The 20,917-nt window shown below is 41.8% G+C and overlaps 1 protein-coding gene across 1 annotated transcript; it reads right to left on the reverse strand.

The window, feature by feature from the left end:
* Positions 1-421: 421 nt before the first annotated feature.
* Positions 422-18,658, reverse strand: LOC141564726 (uncharacterized). Its single transcript, XM_074307590.1, is given in 5 exon segments — positions 422-3,917; positions 3,919-5,177; positions 10,365-10,448; positions 11,292-11,418; positions 18,501-18,658. Coding segments are annotated over 5 exon segments (1,734 nt in total). The 5' UTR covers positions 18,549-18,658; the 3' UTR covers positions 422-3,701.
* Between the last annotated feature and the right edge of the window lie 2,259 nt (positions 18,659-20,917).

Here is a 20,917-nt window from a genome sequence, read left to right on the forward strand (position 1 = left end):
TACATTAGGTAATGATTTCTAATTGGAGGAAAGATTAGGGACTTACTTGCCTTAGGAGGAGAACAGTGAATAGGTAAAATTACCTGAATACAGAAAAAAGGTGTTTCATTTTCAAGTGTCTGTGAACAATGAAAGCACTATGGGGTCAGTTTTCAGATAAGACTTGTGGGTTGCTTAAGATGTACAATTGTGAGAAAACTTCTGGCATCAATCTTCGGATCTGTGTATAATCTAGGTCTTTAGTTAAGCGTCAGTAAGACCCAATTAGAATTGTTTGCAATAGAAAAATACAGGAAAATTTTTGAATAACCATGGCAAACCAAGGGTGAACACTCCTTAATCTGACTGTGAAAAAAAAATGATACTTATTCAAATAACACAAGAGAAATTAGTAAGTAAAAAGAAGTTAAAACAACCACTGTTTACATGCTTGTTTTATTTAGATAACCAGACATGATTAATAAGGAAACTGATATAAAATGAATCCAAAAAAATCATCAGCATTTCTACACAGTATAAACCAAAAAAAGAGGAAATGATAGAAAAAAAAAATCCATTGATCATTACAAAGTACAGAAATGCCTAGGATTTAACTTACTAAAACAGGATTTTTTTAATTTTATACAAAATAAAGTTCGTAAGGAGAAAAAAGTTTTAAGAAATCAAAAGAAATTATTAAGCACCCATAGGTGCAAGGCACTGTGCCAAGTGTTAGAAATACTAAAGTAAAAGTCTCTACCCTCACAGACCTTACATTCTTCCAAGAGACCACATGTACAAATATAAATAATTATAATTGGAGGGAAAGAGTATAACAACCAGGAGGTTCAGGAAAGGCTTTTCCTAGGAGGTAGTACCTGAGCTGATTCTTGAAGAAAGGGAAGGATTTCTAAGGTCAGAGGAGGAAAGCATTCACTCCAGGCATGGGGAATGGCTTGTGCAATGCTGAGCTATCATCTTATATATGTCAAATTGGCAAAGAATAAATGATAAAAAATAAAATTTAATAGTAGAAGACCTGTGGGTAGACAAGCAGGCTAATTTCCTGCTGGTATAACTGTGAACATACATACTATTCTGGGAAATAATTTGTAATTACACAAGACTTTTTAAAATACTTTTTAATCCAACTTTTTTTTTTTTTTTTTTTTTTTGAGGCTGTTGGGGTTGTGACTTGCCTAGGTTCACAGTGTCTGAAGGCAGATCTGAATTCACATCCTCTTGAGTCCAGGACAAGTTGTTCTATCTACTGTGTCACTTAGCTGCCATCATCAATCTCTTTATTGTTTATACAAAACTTTTTTTTAATAGTATCTATTTTTCAAAATGTATGCAAAAAGTTTTCAACATTCACCCTTGCAAAACTTTGTATTCCATAATTTCCTCCTTCCCTTCCTACCTTCCCCTGCCCCTGGACAGCAAGTAATCCAATATAGGTTAAACATGTGCAATTCTTCTAAATATATTTCCACCCTTATTCTGTACAAGAAAAGTCATATCACAAGGGAAATATAGAGAAAAAAAAAGCAAACAAAAAAAGCAAAAAAGCTATGCCATCATTAATCTCTTTACTGTTCTTGTGTCCCACAAGCCATTAACAGTAAGAACACATATGACAAAAAAGATTTTTAATAGTATTACTTGTTCAATTATTACTTGTTTTTAATAGTATTACTTGTAACAGCAAAAATTTGAGGAAAAATGAAATGGTGTGTCCAATGAAATGGCTGAAGAAATGATGGTATCTGAATGTAATATACTGTGATGAATATAAATTCAGAAGAACATGGGAAGATAGAAAATAATAGAGAGGAAAACATAGAATACTGACTGCAATTTGAATGAAGATAATTTTAAAATTCAACATAACTATGGTCATGTACATAAGAAATGTTGGTAATAAATTATAAAATTTATGTTAATAAATGGCAAATTACAGAAGAGGGAAATGGTATGTACAAGTAATAAAAATGTCTTTTGAGTTGAATTTGCTTAACTATTTGGGAGACTGAGTCCTGTCAATGAGAGTATTAGAAAATGTCTGCTTTATAGCTTTTTATAGTGTCAAGGAATTAGAAATTGAGTGGATGCCCATCAAATGGGGAATGAATGAATCAGTTATGGTATATGAATGTAATGGAATATTATTGTTCCATAAGAAATGATCAACAGGATGATTTCAGAAAAGCCTGGAAAGACATAAACTGATGCTGAGTGAAGTGAGAAGAAACAGAAGAACATCGTACACAGCAACAAGATTATATGATCAATTCTGATGGATTTAGCTCTTCTCAACTATGAGGTGAGTCAAGGCAACACTAATAGACTTGGGATGGAAAATACCATCCACATCTAAAGAAGGAGACTGGGGATTGAAGCATAGTTTCACCATTTTTTGTTGTCGTTTGTATGCTTTTTTTCCCCTTTCTTGTGGTTTTTTTCCCCTTTTGATCTGATTTTTCTTGCACAACATGACAAATACAGACATGTTAGAAGAATTGTATATACTTAACCTTTATCAGATTACTTACTGTCTTGGAGAGGAGGGAGGTAAACAAGGGAGAGAGAAAAATTTGGAACACAAAGTTTTACAAAAATCAAGTTGAAAACTATCTTTACATGTATTTGGAAAAATATAATACTATTGGGGAAAGAAAATGTGTGCTTTATTTAGACAAAGAAGAGTAAATGAAAACCAGCTCCCTGAGATGATTTAGAAAAAGAAAGATAAAAGAAAAATCATGGCTCAGTCAATGGGCACCACTGGATTAAATGCTTCAGCTACTTTGAGAGACATGGCTTTCAGAAACAAAGAGGTGATAGTCTTGTACACTGCCCTGATCAAGTCAACCTGGATTACTGAGCATTACATTTTCAGAAAGAAATGCATAAAATGAGTCCAGAGAAGGGCAATGAAGATGGTGAAAGAGGCCAAGTTCATGTCATATGCAACCAGGTGAAGGAACTGATGATGTGTATGAAAAAGAAAAATCAGGGGAACGTGAAGTTTTCTAATAATTAGAGCTTTCCCACTGTTGAATGAATTGTTTTGGAAAATACTGGGATTCTACCTTAACAGAGATCTTCTAGGAAAAGTTGAATGATTATTAGGGGGAAGGGTATTGTCTTGAGGTATTCTTTATCTGGGCTGATTTATTAAATGGTTTCTGACTCCCTTCTATCTGAGATTGAGTGATTTTGTGAAACAGTCTGTCAAATATGAATTCACAATTGAGTTCAGTAAGGTTCACAATTAAAAATAATCCTTTGCTATAGTTTCTACTGTAGCCAATTAAAATGAGATTCTTAAATTATTGAAAGAATATCTTCAGCTAAAATGTCTCCCACATTCACATTAACTTGGTTTCTCCAGTGTGAATTCTTTTTTTTTTTTTAATTTAAATTTTTAAAAAATTTGTTTAAAAAATTTTTTTTTCCAGTGAGAATTCTGTTAAGTAGGAAGACATTTTATGGATGAGGGCCACTCCCATAAAAGAGTTCTCTCTAATATGAATTGTATGATATCCAATAATGTTGCTCTGTCCAAAGACCTTTTCATCATTATAATTTTTTTACTATAACATTAATTTTCCATTGTTATGTTTTGTGCCTTTAAAAAGACTAGAGATTTCTGTCTATTATGAATTTTTTGCTGACATTCAAAGTGTGTTTCATCTAAGAACTTGACCATAATCATCACACTAATGTGATTTTTCTCCAGTATGACTCTTTTTGTGGTAAATTAGGGATGAGTTGTGCTTAAAAACTTTCCCACATTCCTTACACCGATAAGGTTTTTCTCCAGTATGAATTCTCTGATGTGCAGCAAGGTTTGCCCTCTGAATAAAGGCCTTTCCACATTCATTACATTCATAAGGTTTCTCTCCAGTGTGAATTAGATGGTGGAAAGTAAGTTTGTGTGGTCTTATTAAAAGCTTTCCCACATTCATTACACTTATAAGGTTTTTCTCCAGTATGACTTCTCTGATGGTTAGTAAAGGATGAACTTGAGCTAAAGGCTTTCCCACATTCATCACATTCATAAGGTTTCTTTCCAGTATGAATTCTCTGATGAGAAATAAGCTGTTTATATAACCTGAAGGCTTGCCCACATTCATGACACTCATAAGGTTTTTCTCCAGTATGAATTCTCTGATGGGAAGTAAGGTGTGAATTTGACCTGAAGGTTTGTCCACATTCATGACATTCAAAAGGCTTTTCTCCGGTATGAATTCTCTGATGGTAAGTAAGGGATGACCTTGAGCTAAAAGCTTTCCCACATTTGTTACATTCATAAGGTTTCTCACCAGTATGTATTCTCTGATGGGAAGTAAGCTGTGTGCTCTGGATGAAGGTCTTCCCACATTCTTTACACTGATAAGGTTTTTCTCCAGTATGAATTCTCTGATGATAATTAAGTTTTGTATTTGATCTGAAGGCCTGTCCACATTCATTACATTCAAAAGGTTTTTCTCCAGTATGAAGTCTCTGGTGGTAAGTAAGAGATAGACTATATCTAAAAGCTTTCCCACATTCATTACACTGATAAGGTTTTTCTCCAGTATGAATTGTCTGGTGGTAAGTCAGTTGTGAGCTCCATCTAAAGGCCTCTCCACATTCATTACATTTATAAGGTTTCTCTCCCGTATGAATTCTCTGATGGGAAGTAAGCTGCGTTCTCTGGATAAAGGTCTTCCCACATTCATTACACTGATAAGGCTTTTCTCCAGTATGAATTTTCTGGTGGTAAGTCAGTTGCGAGCTCCATCTAAAGGTCTCTCCACATTCATTACATTCATGAGGTTTCTCTCCAGTATGAATTCTCTGGTGGAAAGCAAGAGAAGAGATACAGCTAAAAGCTTTCCCACATTCATTACATTTATGAAGTTTCTCTATAGAATAGATTCTCTGATGTTTACTAAGATGTTCTTCCTGGAGAAATGCTTTCCCATTAGTTCTCTCTTCAAAATGTATTCCATGATGCTGAATGTTTGAATCACAGCTAAAAAGTTCTTTACATTCATTACCCTGGGAAAGTGTCTCAATATCATAATTACAGGTTTCTTTCGATATGGAATCCTGATGGCCATGACTTGGAGTTCTTTTCTGGAATGATTTATTCACAGTAAAGCCCAATTTTGAAGCGGATTCATTTGTTTTGGTCTTGGTCTTACAACCTAGAACAAGCAAATAAACAAGTTACTGATTTGAAGAAAAAAGAATTGTAATGTATTTACTCTTGTACTGTTTTCCATTCTACTGCTAATTCCACCAGTACCTTTAAGAATGATATTCAACCTTGAAAGTGAATAACAAAAAACCCCCATCACTTTATATGTATTGAATGCTTACAATTTATAATTTTGCATATTTATGGGAAATCAAGAAGAACAAGAGGTGTTAGAAAAGTGGTGAAAGTTAGATATCTAAATACTCAAGAAGGAAGAAAAGGTGAATTCTGCATACCACACCTAAATGAATTGGCAACAAGTGTTGGACATGAAAGAGTAGTGATAGATATGGAACTAGAAGAACGGGCTCAAATCCAGTCTTTGGAACTTAGTTGTGATGAGCAACCATAGGCAAGACTCACTTAAGAGTCAGTTGTATTATTTATAAAATAGGGATATTAATACTAATATTAATATTATTATTATTACAGGGTTGCTTTGAGGAAAGAATAATGTATTATTTGTTATGATTATTATATTCCAAAGGATCTGTAATATCCAACTTAGGAATTCTTTCCAATAATGCCAGTCATTACCCAACTATGCTTGTCCATCCTATACAGCATTTTACCATATTATTCTACGAAAACAGGGGTCAATGCACTACATGGTGGAGAGACCTTCACTATTTTCTCTCCATATTGCAAGAGAAACAATGAAGCACTTCATTCACCTGTCATTTCTTGTTCTATAACATGTCCCATGAAACAAAAAAATAATGAAATGTCCATGAAAGCATTCTTCCCACTACATCATGTTAATCCTTTCCAAAATGAAATACATTTTACGTATTTCTTTTCTGTTGTAATTTTTAAAATCTTAAGCTTAAATACAAAATGAGAAAAAGAAAAAAAAAATTCCCATGTACACAGCAGACCATAAGAGAGGATTCAATATAAAACCATAAATTTCCATTTCAAGAAAAGCTATATAATCAATAGTATACATTGTTTTCAAAGCTGCCCAGCTTTTCTTTGATTCCTTATTGATTTTCTTTTGTTCTTTGCTTTTTCCTTCATTTTCCCCCAATCTAAAGAAGGCTACAATTAAACATGGATATATGTACATATACATAGAGATTGAGCAAAGTGCTTGACATATTACTGACTTGATGATGAAATTAATGAAAAATGTATCTATTCTCTTCTAAGGATCCTATTTGTTCATGGATTTCTCAGGTGTTGCCTCCTGGAAAAGTCTTGATTTCTGAACTGAGAAACAGACAAATTATATCTGAAAAAAAGACAGTAGAAGAAGCTGAACATCATTTAAAAAGCCACCAAAACCTTAAGAATTAGTTTATTTCACAGCAAATTAACGAAACAATTTAAACCAAGACTTCATTGGATAGATTAGATATTCCAGATATAGAACTGAGTGCATAATAGTGTTTTCTAGAATTAAGGTCACTTGGGGAAAATATACATTATCTAATAAAAATTATTAGTAATTTGGATAAAAAGCATGAAGAAAAATGGATCATATTCACATCTCACAATGCATATCGTGACAAAGTTTAAATAATATTGTAAATGATGAAAAAATGTTTAATGGAATATTTCATCTATAGTTCTTGCAGAGATGTATAATATTCTAAGTTATTCAAGGAAAAGAAGAAGAGAAAGAGGAAGCTGTTGTGGATAAAATGCCAGGCCTGCAGTCAGGAAGACCTAAATGGCTAGCCTCTGATACTTTGTTATGCAGCACTGAACAAGTCACTTAAAACTCTCAATCTCAGTTTCCTCGTTTGTAAAATGGGGGCAAAATAACACCTACTTTCCAAAGCTGTTGTGAGGATCAAATGAGATAACTATAAAATGTTAACTGGCACAGTGCCTGGCAAACAAAAGATGCTATGTAAATTTTATAGATAATACTAATTGTTATTATTATTATTAAACAATAGGCAACAAAACAGATAAATTTGTCCTTATAAACAGAAAAAAAAACTTCTGCATAATCACAAACAATGTATCCATATTAAAAACCAAAGAAAGAAATGGATAACATTTCTGAAAATATTTCTGGTAAACATTTCTAAAAAAACCTCTGGCTTCAAAATTCTACAAGAAACCCATTCAAATCTATAATAAGATTACTTGACCAAAAGATAGATCAAAGAGCAGAATAAAGAAATTATCAAAAGATACTCATGCATCAACAAATTATGTGCCAACAACTGGGAAATTTGAGCTGTTTTCTCTGTGTGTGTGTGTGTGTGTGTGTGTGTGTGTGTGTGCTGTACATGTAGGGTAGGCAATGATGGGATAAAGCAGCAAGGCATAATGAAGAAAAAATAGAAAACAGTTTTGTGCAGATAACCCAAACTACCACCACCATCTTGGCCATAACTTCCCCATAAAACTTGATGTGCTGTGGCTACAGCATTGGCCCTGGAGAAAGGAGGACCTGAATTCAAATTCACCCTTAGACACCTGACACTTACTATGTAATCCTGGCCAAATCACTTAAGCCCACCTGCCTCAAATCCCCCCCAAACTTGGAGACAGGCAAGGCCCTTGAGCTGAAGAGTCTTTGGCATAAGAATGTCTCCCACACCACCAGACGCCTCCATCTCAAGCTCCATTGAGAGGAGAAATCATTGGAAAGAGTGGGCCCACCTTCCTCATCACCACCAGCAACACTTGCTGACCAACTTCATAAACAGAGAGGCTCAGGAGCCTGAGAGGGGCAGCACCCCCCAGATCACGGTCCTGCTCCAGTGATCTTAACATTTCATCTGAAATTAGTGATCAGAAGAACAGTGAATAATTCTCTGATATCATATCTTTCATCTTACATACTTTTAAAATTATTTAAAAAATAACCAACACACAACAAACAAAATGTTTTCTATATCTCTCAGTCAAATGTGCTGACTCCTTTACTAACACTCTCATTGAGAATATCCTTCCAAGCACATGCAGCTTATCACAAACTTTTTTTTTATAAAGATGAAAAACTAGCCTATAATCTAAAAGTTGTTGCTATCCTCAAAATCTACATTTTTTCTTTAGTGTTAATAGGATTAGTATCTTTGTTTCTGTACACTTTGGGTATCTTCTCCTCCTTCAGTTAGTTACCTTATAAAGTACCCTCTGACTATTTCTACAATTAGGTCAATCCCAGCATGGATCTTCCATATGAACTCTTGATCTACTTTAGAAACTTTTACATTTTTCTTCTCTTTTGATGTCATTTTCAGATCCTTTTACTTGCTTATATGGAACCATGTTATTAGAATTCATGTTTTTAGAGTGGCTCTCTTGTCTCTGATGGTGAAAAAAGACCCATGTGTACGGTTATAAACTGATTCCTCTTCACAGAATGGAAGTGTAACCTTGGGCTCTCAAAGCCTAAGATTGTAGAGGGCTACCACAAGCAGATTCTATCATGTTTGAAAAGCTTGAAGTATGGTTTTGGCAACAGACTAAGTCTGCATTGCAAGGAATGAGTTCTTTGGCCATAGCAACATACAAAACAAAGTAAAATACAAAATGGCTCTCAATCTTGTGACATCCCTTTTGGATTCTTCAATAAAAGCATCAGATTACTGGGAAAAGAGGGCTAAAAACTTAAAAACTTTAACTTATTTATTAATAAATATAAGATCTTTGTCTAGTAAGGTAGAATTGGAACAACTAATTTTAACATCCTTAAATTCTCAATATAGATATTCTCCCCCTTTCAGCTAAACAAAAGGATGGCTCCCAGGCTTTCCTCAGAGAGGTAAATAAAGGAGTTAGTTTTTTTATTAGGCACCTCAAAGCAACAAGGAATACTATTTCAAGGGGACAATTGGTTATCTTGGGTCACTAATGGGCACTGCACCCACAAAAAAGACAGGAAAAAAAATTGAAGAAATCTATAAAGATTTTTATTCACCATCAAGAAAAGACTTTATAGTTTGTTGTTACTGTTACTATTAAAAATTAAATTTCATTAATATATAATTATATATTATAAAAACTAATATTAAATATCCCCTAAGTAGTTGTGATCTATCACTCTGGCCTATAGAGATGTAGATCTTTTCATGTCCTGATTTTATAAGACATGTGGTTATCTTTTCAAGGTTCATGCCAGATGCTAATTTGACAAGGGCATCTATGAGTCAAAGATGAAAAGGAGAAAGATCAGCAAAGTAAATAGGAACCGTCCAGGAGAGAAGAGGGTCACTCAGTGACTAAATTAAGACAGGATGAAAATCAAGTGAAATATCAAAGAATATTTAGAGCCTATGGTCAAAAACTCCCTGAGGAATATCTGCTCCTAACTCCTATCTCTGGTTTCTCCTCATTCTTATTCTCCCAATTTTCATATTAAATTTTCTGGATCCATCACCTTACTCCAACACTACTCCCACGCTTCCCTAGCTTACTTACAGGTAGGAGAATACATCTTAAAGAGACAAAGACCTCCAAAATCTGGTCTCAGTCCCCCCACCCAACCTTCTATTCCATCCGTCTTCCACAAACATTGGCTGCTGAAAGATCCACACTGTCCCAACACCTACATTTATTCTCCTATTTTCTCATTCTGGTTCCTCTGGTAAAAAGTCTTGTCCTCCATCTTAGCATTTATTCAAATGCCAAAAGTGCTCTTCTTTTTCAGCCACCTAGCCTTCCAGTCTCTCCATCTGTATAAATTATTCCTCCCTACAATGGCCAGGACTGACCAGCTCTATGATTCATTCTGACCAAATAACTGCTTCCATTATTATTCGCCCTTTCAGAAATCAGACCCCAGAAGCTGCCTTTTTCTCCTGTAAGGTCCAGACCAGGCCTGTACCACCCACTTCTTGGGCATCCCAACAGATTCACGTCAGGAATGGCCAGTGGAGGAGAGATAAAGGCTGCTTCAGAAAGCCGGCCTTGAGGAAAGGGGAGACAGAATGCTGGGTCCTGCGGGGCCTTCTGCTCTCTTCTCTGACAGCAGAGGCGATCACGAATGAAAGGGAGTGGGAGAGGGATTTGTGGGGAACACTGGGGAGCTTCTGCCGGAAGCCTCTCTGCTGCTACGCTTTTAATTAAGTGCAGAGCTGAGGACAATTCCCATTCAGATTTTCTGAGGCCTCCATCTGACCAAAGGGAGACTTAGGAGACACTTACTGCTGAATTTTCCCTCACTTACCTCCTACACCTTTGACCTCCATGACCCGTAGCGCTTCTCCTTGCTCCAGCTGAGAGATCACATCTGGTTTGGAAATTGGAAGCCCTACTTGGGGAAAACAACAAGTTCTGAGAAAGAGAGCCCCCTTCAAATCCAAGAACACCTATCGATTTTCAGGGACGTGTAAGTATCCCAGAATAACCAAAGGACCATACAAAGAAACATGTTTTCTGTGGAGTTCCTGAGACACAGGGGCTTTTTTTTTTTTTTTTTTTTTTTTTCTTTTGAGGGGGATACAAAGTTCAAAGGTAGGGGATGGAAAACAAATCGGGTCATTTGTCCATCTCTCGGGATTCTAGACTTAGAGATGGGAGAAGTCTTAGTCCATCCTCTCATTTTGCAGAGGGGGAAACAGAGGCCCAGAGAAGTCCAGGGGCTTGCCCAGGATCCCAGTGATGGAGTCAGTGTTTGACCTCAGGTGTTCCTGACTCCAGGCCCAGTGCTGTGACCACTGCCCTACCCAGCTGCCTCCCGGGAAGCTCCTCATTAATTCACACATGGGGAGGGTAGCCTTGACTTGAGGCAGCAAAAGATGCAGAAGGCCCAGCCCCAGTGGCTTTTATAAAGCTCGCTTCTTTCTGTGCTCTGCTCAGGGGATAACACAGTCGGGAAGATGTGAGTTCAAGTAGAGCTTTACCAGCTCGGTGAGCCTGCACAAATAGCTAAGCCTCTGCCTGACTCAGTTTCCTCATCTATGAAATAAGATAATAACCAGAAAGTACTTAGTGTCTGCTATGGGGTAGGTGCTTGTTCCAGTTTCTTCCCTAAAAAGGGTAAAGTTCCCAGGCCCACAGGTCTGTCCTTGGCCACCAAGCCCTGGTAAGAAATCCCCACATCCCTCAGGGGATTCCAAGGTACAAAGTGTGAGCCGCAGGAGGTCTCTCTTACCCAGAGAGAGCAGGTTCCGGTAGTTCTCCAGCATCACATCTCTGTACAGCTCTTTCTGGGAAGGATCCAGATGTTTCCACTCATCCTGGGTGAAGTCCACGGCCACATCATTAAAGGTCACTGCCTCCTGAAACACAAAACGAGGTGCTCTTGCTGATTCAGAGCCTCCCTGTCACCCGGAGCTGCAGGGAAGATGAAGGGCTGGGAAGCTGGGGCATGGTTACAGGGTCAAGTGGGAGCACTAAACTCAGGCCTCCAGACTCCCCATATCCCGGGACTCCCCTACACAACGACACTGCTCTGGGGCTCTTCCTCACTTGGATGGCCTCTCGCTTCAACAGCACCAACAAGGGAGCACCTCACCTTAAAGCTCCCGACAACAGATTACCCCCCCGTCCCTTACAGTAATGACCCGGCTCTAACACTGTGAACTCCAAACCTCCGATCATTGAGGTGACTGAGAAATAAAGGGAGCATCAGCCCGGGTCGAGAAACTGCAATTCAGGACCACACGCTGCCTTATTCAGGCAGGGATGCCCACGGAGGAAGGAGGGAAGGGGCTTCTTCTAGGTCACAGTGGTAGGAAACAACAGGAGGGCCAAGAGCTTGGATCCACCAAACAATCTAACCCTGGCAGGAGATGCTGAGGGATTACAAGAACCTGGTCCCAGAAATGTCCTCGGAACTCGCTCTGCCCAGGAACATGGGGAATTAGAAACTGCTAGGGTGAGCAGGGGTCTTCTTGGGGATGTAGAAACTGCTGATCAGAGCAGCAAGGGCTGACAATATCATTAAACATTCTTCAAAAAACTAATAATCAAGTACTATTCCTATCAGACAAGAGACCCCGTCCCTAGCAATTTCCTCCTGATGACACAATTTCCCATTAATTAAAACCTGTTTTACAAGAGTGTCCCAGCCACTTCTATGGAGACAGCCTTACCTCACCTAGTAGGAATGCTCCTCTAAATGCCTGTATAAAATTTTCCCAAAGCTACGATTAATCCACAAGTTTGGGCCATATTTTTATTAATAAGAATGTACTTCACATACACTTTAAAACCAGTGCAACCCTGGTTATGGTCCTCAAATTTCCAATATAATCTTAATTACTCCTCCCTCCCCCCCAATTAACAAACATTGATTCCCTTCTTCCCGATGGGTCCAAAAGGTTCCCTACCACCTGTGTCTCCAGGCCTTTCTGAGGGGCTCCTTCATCCCGATCCAGCCCTAGTCTAAGTGTGGCCCCCAGCTTTGCCCTTGAATTCAGCCTGCTGATCTGTGTCCTCTGCCTGCCTTCCCCCCCGCAAAGAGTGATGACAATCTGATGCTCTTCGGATCCTTTTGTCCAGCCCTCGCCTCTCTCCTGACCTCCAGTGACATGAACAATTCAGACTTCAAGATGACTTCTATAAGATGTTTTCTAGACACCTTTAAATCAACATGTCTAAGCATTTCCCCAAACCCTCCTTAAGAGCACACCATCTTCCCAGTCACCCACTTAACTTCTAGATGCCATCCTCAGTTTCTCATTCTTATTCCTCCGTATCCATTCTGTTGCTACATCCCATTGTTTCGACCTTCCAAACATTTCTTGAATGTGCCCTCCTTCCTCAGATACTGCCACACCCAGGCGCAGCCCCTGCCAGGACTGCTGCAACAGCCCGCTGGGGAGTCTCTACCCTCCACCCCACTGAAGGAAAATCCTTCCCACCATGTGATCCTCTGTCCAATAAACTTTACTGACTCCCTACTGCCTGTAGGACCAAATATAGAATCCTCTGACTTCTGAAAGCTCCCATAACTTGGCCCCTTCACACCTTTGAAGTCTTTTTGCACTCTGCTCCCTCTACACATGATTCAGGAGCATGGGTCACCTTGCTGCCCCTCAAACATGGCCCTCCGTCTCCAGACTGCACACTTTCCTGGCTGCCCCCCTCCCCCAGGCCTGGAACTCTCTCTTTCCTATTCTCTTTATTCTGGCTTCCTTCAAGTCTCAACTAAAAATGCCACCTTCTGCAAAAAGCTTTACCCAGCTAGGACTGCTACTTTCCTTCCACTCTGTTAACATCTTGTGTGTGTTTGTGTATCCATCCATCCATCCCTCCACCCCATCACCATTCCCCCACCCATCTGTCTCTTTCATTAGAACACGTCCCATGTTTGAGAGAATGTCCTGAAATACTAAAATAACACAATCTTCAATATATCAAGAAAGTAGCAACAGCAGGACCAGCCTAGACATTTTTAGGGCTCAGCCCCATCATACAATCTAAAGTCAGGAAGTAGACTAGAATAATCAGAAAATAAAAAAAAAGAATCTCACCATAAAGAACTACTATGGCCATACAAGTTCAAGAATTAGAAACCCAGAAGAGGAAATGACTTCAAAACGCCTACAATTAAGAAAAACTCAACTTGGGCAAAATTTCAACTAGTATTCTGAAAGAGATAAAGTAAGAGTTTCAAAAAAGAGGGTTTTTTGTTTGTTTGTTTGTTTTGGTAAATGAAAAGAGAGTGCTAGAATAAAAAACTAGAAAAGAAATGAGAGCTTTAGAAGAAAGAATTGGAAGGGGAATAAAAACCAAAACCAAAACCAGTTTAGGATAAACACTATAAAACCTTGCTCAAACGACAACAAACTCTTCAAGGTCAGAATAGCCCAAACAGAAGCCAGAAGACAAGAAATATTAATACAAAATCAAAAGTAGGAGAAAATATAAGTATCTCATAGTAAAAACAATTGTCCGGGAAAACAGAAAATTTAAGAAATTATTGGCCTACTGAAAAGTCATGAACAAAAAAGGATCCTAGATAGCACATTTCAAGAAAGCATAAAAGAAAACTGTCTAGATTTCATAGAAGCAGACTGAAAAGTAGAAATAGAATCCTGAAAGAAAAACCAAAACAAATACTCCTAGGAACATTATAGCTTAATTTAAGCTTCCAGATCAAAGAAAAAATACTGTAAACAGCCACAAAACAAAAATTCAAGTACTGTGGAGCCAGCATCAAAATCATACTAAATTTAATAGCTGCTATTATATAGAAGCAAAGAGATTAGAATACAATATTCCAAAAGGCAAAATATAGATCTTGTAACCACGAATGACTTACTCAGCAAAACTGAGTATAATACTATGGGAGGGTTGAGGAGAATGGACTTTTATGAAAGAGAACTTCCAAGCATTCTTGATGAAAGGGTCAGATTGAGTAGTAACTCTGAAATACAACGTTGAGAGTCAAGAGAAACATAAAAAAGTACACACGAGTGTAAAGGGCTAGAACTGAGCAATGCACTTGGATGAAGAAGCACGTGAGACTAATTGCCAATTGGACGGTTCCCTATTAACTTGTTTAAGGTTGACCCTCCCCCAGCTGTTCTGTGCTGACTTGATTGGTGAGACAAAGAGAGGGAAGTGACTTGTGTGGGAGGAGCAAGAGAAACTTGGGTGGTGGAACTCACGCTCACTTGCACTCGTGACCGGGCGTTGGAGGCGAAGGTAAAGATCTAGAATAAAGACGTTTAGTGATCCTGACTCTTGCTGATTTCTGGAAAGATAGAGTTCCAGCATTTGGCGCCCCACGTTGGGCGCCATTTGTAACGTGCTCTCCTGGCAGTTACAATTACTAGTCTGTCCTAGACCCACCAGAGTACCTTTGACCACTGTCCTTTGCAGTGTGAGCTCTACCCGGCTCGCCTCCTCTGAGGCCTTCTAAGGTCTCTGGCCACAATCTCTTGAATCTATAGTTTAATAACCGGTAGCGCACTCAAGAACAACCACATGTAATCTTAAAAGCCTTTATTATACCTACTCACATAATGCCCTAGCTGATGCCCTGACTTGTTGGTTCCCAAGTGAACACCTGGTCAGAAGACCCACGTGTTCACTACCAAAATCCTTACCTCTTTCGGCTACCCATCTTGGCTTGGCCACCCAGGCTAGGAGCCAGGGTGAACAGCAGGTTAAAGAGGGCGGTTGCTGCCTGCAGTGGGCTTATATAGGGCCTGTGAGGTCACACACACAGCCAATCAGCGAGAGAGTCACCCATTACAAAACTATCTCAATATGGCCAGGATCCCGCCCAAGGGCAGTCCTAATATCCACAGAAAGTACTTCTGGGCCTCAATCCCGATGCACTGTGTCCGCCCATTTAAAGGGCCCTTACACACGAGGGATTAATCATAATCAGGATTCAACAAAGATTTACTGTTTACAGCTTAACATAAAGAAATGAGGGGGCCGCTAAGTGGTGAATTGGGATAGAGCACAAGCCCTGAAATCAGAAGGACCCAAATCTGGCCTCAGATACTTCACATGTCCTGGCTGTGTGACCCTGGGCAAGTCACTTAACCCCAACTGCCCCAGCAAAAATAAATAAATAAATAAATGAAAACAAACACACACACACACACACACACACACACACACACACACACACACACACACGATACACGTCCCCTCAGAATTTAGTTACAGAAGGTGCCTATTTACCCAAGAGGGCCTGGGCGTGTTTCTGTTATATATTCAGGATTTCAAAAAAATATTCTTTTAAATTTCAATAGAATTTTATTTTTCAAATTACATGTAAAGATAACTTTCAACATTCATTTTTTATAAGATTTTGATTTCCAAATTTTTTTTCTGCCTCCTTCCCTTCCCTTCCCCAAGACAGCAAGTAATCTGATATAGGTTACACATGTACAATCATTTTAAAAAGTTTTCTTATTAATAATTAATATCTGTAAAAGAAAAAAAAAGATGAGAAAAAAACCACAAAGGTAAAAATAGTACGCTTCAACCCACATTCAGTCTCTATAGTTCTCTCTCTGGATGCCGATGGCGTTTTGAATCCCAAATTTATTAGAATCGTCCTGGATCACTGTATTGCTGAGAAGAGCTAAGTCTGTCATAGTTAATTATCACATAATCTTGTTACTGTGTACAGTGTCCTCCTCTCCTGGTTCTTTGCACTTCACTCGGAATCAAAGTTCACCTAAGTCTTTCTAGGCTTTTCTGAAATCTACCCGCTCATCATTTCTTATAGAACAAAAATATTCCATTATCTTTATACACTATAACTTATTTTGTTGATGGGCATCTACTCAATTTCCAATTTCTTGCCACCACAAAAAGAGCTGCTACATTTTTGCACATGTGAGTCCTTTCCTCCTTTTAATGATTTTTTTGAAGGGATATAGACCCAGTAGTAGCATTGCTAGATCAAAGGGGATGCACAGTTTGATAACTTTTTGGGCATAGCTCCAAATTTTTTCTCCAGAATGGCTGGCTCAGTTCACAACTCCATCAACAATGTATCAGTGTCCCAGTTTTCCCACATCCCCTCCAACATTCATCATTATCTTTTCCTGTCATCTTAGCTAAACTAATAGGTGATATGTGATACCTCAGAATTGGTTTTATTTGCATTTCTCTAATCAACTGTGATTCAAAGCTTTTTTTGAAATATGACTATAGTTGGTAAAACGAGGCTTCTTCATCTTTTTTATACCATAGATTTTTCTGGCAGCCTGGTGAAGCCTATGGACCCCTTCTTGGAACTTTTTAAACTTTTAATTGTGAGAAATACTAAATTTTACTTAAAGATGAGTGAAAATGAAGATGCAATTTTTTCCCATCCAAAAAATAAAAAAGAATTGAATTTGATGACCTCTAAGGTCCCTTCCAAGTCCAAATTCTATACAATTTTCTCCCATGAGTGATTATATTATTTAATGCTCTTCCCTCTCATTTTGCCTCATAAACCAAAACAAATGCTTGATTATTAAGAGTCTAGGTTGAATCTGGACAATAATCTTAAAACCTCCAAGTAAGGACCTTTCTCTTATATATCTTCTGTTATCACCTAACTTAGGACTGAACAATCAGCACAGGGGAATGCTGGTAAATGGATAACTGAACTGAGGAAGGAATAAGGCTTTAATCAAGATCAGCAAGGAGCAGGCCTTTCAGAGCGAATCAGTGGCCTTTGGCTTCCACACGTAAACAGTATTTTGTGCACACCCAAAAACTTGGTGCCAGTTTTTCTTTTAAGGGGGGGGGGAATGCAAGGGAACCAAGAAGAAAGGCTGGTCTGGACTTGGGACCCTTAGCCCTAATAATGGCATCTATGTGCTGGTTCAACTCTTTGAAAGTACCCGGGGATAAAGCCCCAGGTACAAGGCTTGCACGGATCACCCCCGAGGGGCCCGGGTGCGAGGCTTGCACGGATCACCCCCGAGGGCCCCGGGTGCGAGGCTTGCACGGATCACCCCCGAGGGGCCCGGGTGCGAGGCTTGCACGGATCACCCCCGAGGGGCCCGGGTGCGGGGCTTGCACGGATCACCCCCGAGGGGCCCGGGTGCGGGGCTTGCACGGATCACCCCCGAGGGGCCCGGGTGCGGGGCTTGCACGGATCACCCCCGAGGGGCCCGGGTGCGAGGCTTGCACGGATCACCCCCGAGGGGCCCGGGTGCGAGGCTTGCACGGATCACCCCCGAGGGGCCCGGGTGCGGGGCTTGCACGGATCACCCCCGAGGGGCCCGGGTGCGGGGCTTGCACGGATCACCCCCGAGGGGCCCGGGTGCGAGGCTTGCACGGATCACCCCCGAGGGGCCCGGGTGCGAGGCTTGCACGGATCACCCCCGAGGGGCCCGGGTGCGAGGCTTTCACGGATCACCCCCGAGGGGCCCGGGTGCGAGGCTTGCACGGATCACCCCCGAGGGGCCCGGGGGCGAGGCTTGCACGGATCACCCCCGAGGGGCCCGGGTGCGAGGCTTGCACGGATCACCCCCGAGGGCCCGGGTGCGAGGCTTGCACGGATCACCCCCGAGGGGCCCGGGGGCGAGGCTTGCACGGATCACCCCCAGGGGCCCGGGTGCGAGGCTTGCACGGATCACCCCCGAGGGCCCGGGTGCGAGGCTTGCACGGATCACCCCCGAGGCCTCCTCCCCGCTCCCCTCCCAGGGTCCGGGGGTTTCGCAGTACGGGAGGGATGGGTCTACCTCCGGGCTGGGAGTCGGGACCCGGTTCAGACCCTCGGATTCCAGGCGACCCCTGCGGAGGTCGGCGCCAGGTCGGCAGAGACCCCTGGGGAATGCTTGGGGTTCTCGGGCAGCGCCGGCCCAGGGGTCATGGCAGCAGGGGGGGTAAGGGGGGGACGTCAACACCGCAGATCACTCCCTCCCGTTTCTCCCCCTCTCCTCACCTGGGGGGCCCGCGCCGCCCCGCACACAGAGACCATTACCGGTTCCATCCCTCCCTTCCGGGTTCTCCTCCTCAAGCTGGCGCCGCGTGGTCACAAGAAGCTGAAGGAGATTCGTGGGGAGGAGCTGAAGAACTAGGAGGAGGAGGCGGCGAAAGTTCCCTCGAAGGCACAGAGAACGACCTCGCCGCAAGGAATTGTGGGACTCGTAGTCCGGAGGCTGGGTGCCTCTGCTCTGAGCTTCTTCCCTCCCAACTTAGATCCCGGACTGTGCACTTCGGACGCCGTAGGGGCCCTTGCCTTGTCCGGGCTCTCTGGGAATTCTCTTTGGCCGGCCCACGGGACCTTGGAGCTCTCCAGCAGAGCGCTTGGCAGTCCTGCTTGGGGAGGGACCGCAGTGTCAGAACTTCACGTCCCTTCGGGCCCTCACACTCTTCCCTGCGGTGGAGCTTGCGGGCGAGGCGCCGGTGCGCTGCGGGTCCCAGACTTACGGCGATGCGTCCGATCCCGCTCCTCTCCCACGTAACACGGAGCGCGCGCCGGGAGGCAGCGGCCTGGCCGCCGTGGGCATCCCGGAGAGCAGTGGCCCAGACACGCGGATTCCGAGCATCTGCATGCGTTCGGGGCCGCGTGCGGACGGGGTGGCGCTGCCCGGGACCACCCGCCCTTTCTTGGTGGTGATTGCTAGGCCACAATGCGCACGAGCAGCAGAGCACCGAGCCTTCGAACCCAAGATCGCGCGGCCTCTCGCTCCGCGCTAGTCCCGGCTTGGAGCCTCCTAAGTTCCATAATTTACCAGCAGAGCGGCCGCGGACCTCGGTTTTGTTAACCACGTGGCCGAGAATACGGGACCGGCCCGCACGGGGTCCTGCTCCCTCCCCCGGGAGGGGGAAGCCCCAGAGCACCGTCTGTTATACGAGCGCCCGCAACCGAGCTCTGCCGGAATTTCCCACAAGCCCTTTAGACGGAGCTTCCTTAGATACACGAAGGTTCCGGACCGAGCTCTGCTCTGCCTCGGGCATCGCTCCTCGGCCCTTTCTGAGCCACCGGCCCCAGACGCACGATCTTCTTTCACGCGAAGTACCGCCCGAGAAGGAGGACTCGGCCAGAATCCCGCCTCAGTAACTGAAGGAGAGGGCCCCTCCCCCACCGCTGTCACTTGATAATCACCTTCAGAAAGATGGACAGCGGAGCATCCTTGAACTCCCGGGGCAAACCCTCCTCTTGTCACACACAGTTCTGTGGAAAAGTTGTGCTGTGGGAGATGTAGACACTGTCCACACACGGATGTATTCTCATAGTCGTTCCCCAAAGGAGAAAGGCTCAAGGGACGCCAGGAACGAGCAGTTTTCCAAAGAGGAAATAGGAAGTATTTAGAAGCCCATGTATGTGTGTGTGTGTACAATAGTCACCAATGGACAAATGAACAAGGGATCAACAGCTCTCCAAAGAGAAATTGTGACCACTATTTGTGGTTATTTAGGACCACATGAAAACGTCTTCCATAAAAACATCAAACATACCCAAAGATGACAAGAAATTACAACAGTCAGTGTTGGAGGCTTGTGAGAAGCTGGGGACGCTAATACATTGCTTGTATTGTATTGTGATCACCAGTGACACTGTCTCTGCTGTGCTTAAAACTAATACTTCATCAACAAGGAATTTCACTTGCCTAGAATGACCTCTGTGTTCATCTCTACCTCCTAGCTTGCCTAGCTTTCTCTGATCCCCCAATATAATACCAGCTTCTCTACAGGAAGTCTTTTTTAAAGCCCTCTTGACTCTAATGCCCTTTCCTCTGTTGGTTATTTCCAATTTATCCTTCACATAGCTCATTTGTACACACTTGTTTAGAAGCAGCTGTCCCCATTAGACTGTAAGTTTCTTCAGGGAAAGGTCTTTTGCCTTCCTTTGTATCCCCACGACTTATCAAAGTGTTCAGCACAAAGAAGAGGCTTAATTATTATTATTATTACTTTTTTCCTGTGGGCCTCAGTAGCCATAAAGTGGGAAATTCTCACATGACTCAAAAAGAAAAACAGGGTAAAGGAAGGGACTGTTCAATTGTTAGGACTGAGGGATATTATGTCATGTCCAAAGACTAGAATCAGAGTGAGAGCAATGGAATCCAAAATCACACCAGAATGTGGAGAAACTGAGGCTGAGAGAAGGGAAGGCGCTGACGATGCTGGAGTATCAGAGCCCTTACGTGTAATCTTAACAGTAGCATTCGATATTGATAGAAGTAGCACATTTGACAATAAGGACATAAAAATCTCAAAATCAAATGCAATACGGCAGAAACAGTAAATGCATCCTTTTGAGACCACAATGCAATGAAAATAACATTCTATAAAAAGCCAGGGGAAAATAGACCAAAAAATAACAGAAAACTAAATGATCTCATACTAAAGAAT

Source organism: Sminthopsis crassicaudata, chromosome 3 (genome assembly GCF_048593235.1).
Source record: "Sminthopsis crassicaudata isolate SCR6 chromosome 3, ASM4859323v1, whole genome shotgun sequence".
NCBI classification, from domain to species: domain Eukaryota; kingdom Metazoa; phylum Chordata; class Mammalia; order Dasyuromorphia; family Dasyuridae; genus Sminthopsis; species Sminthopsis crassicaudata.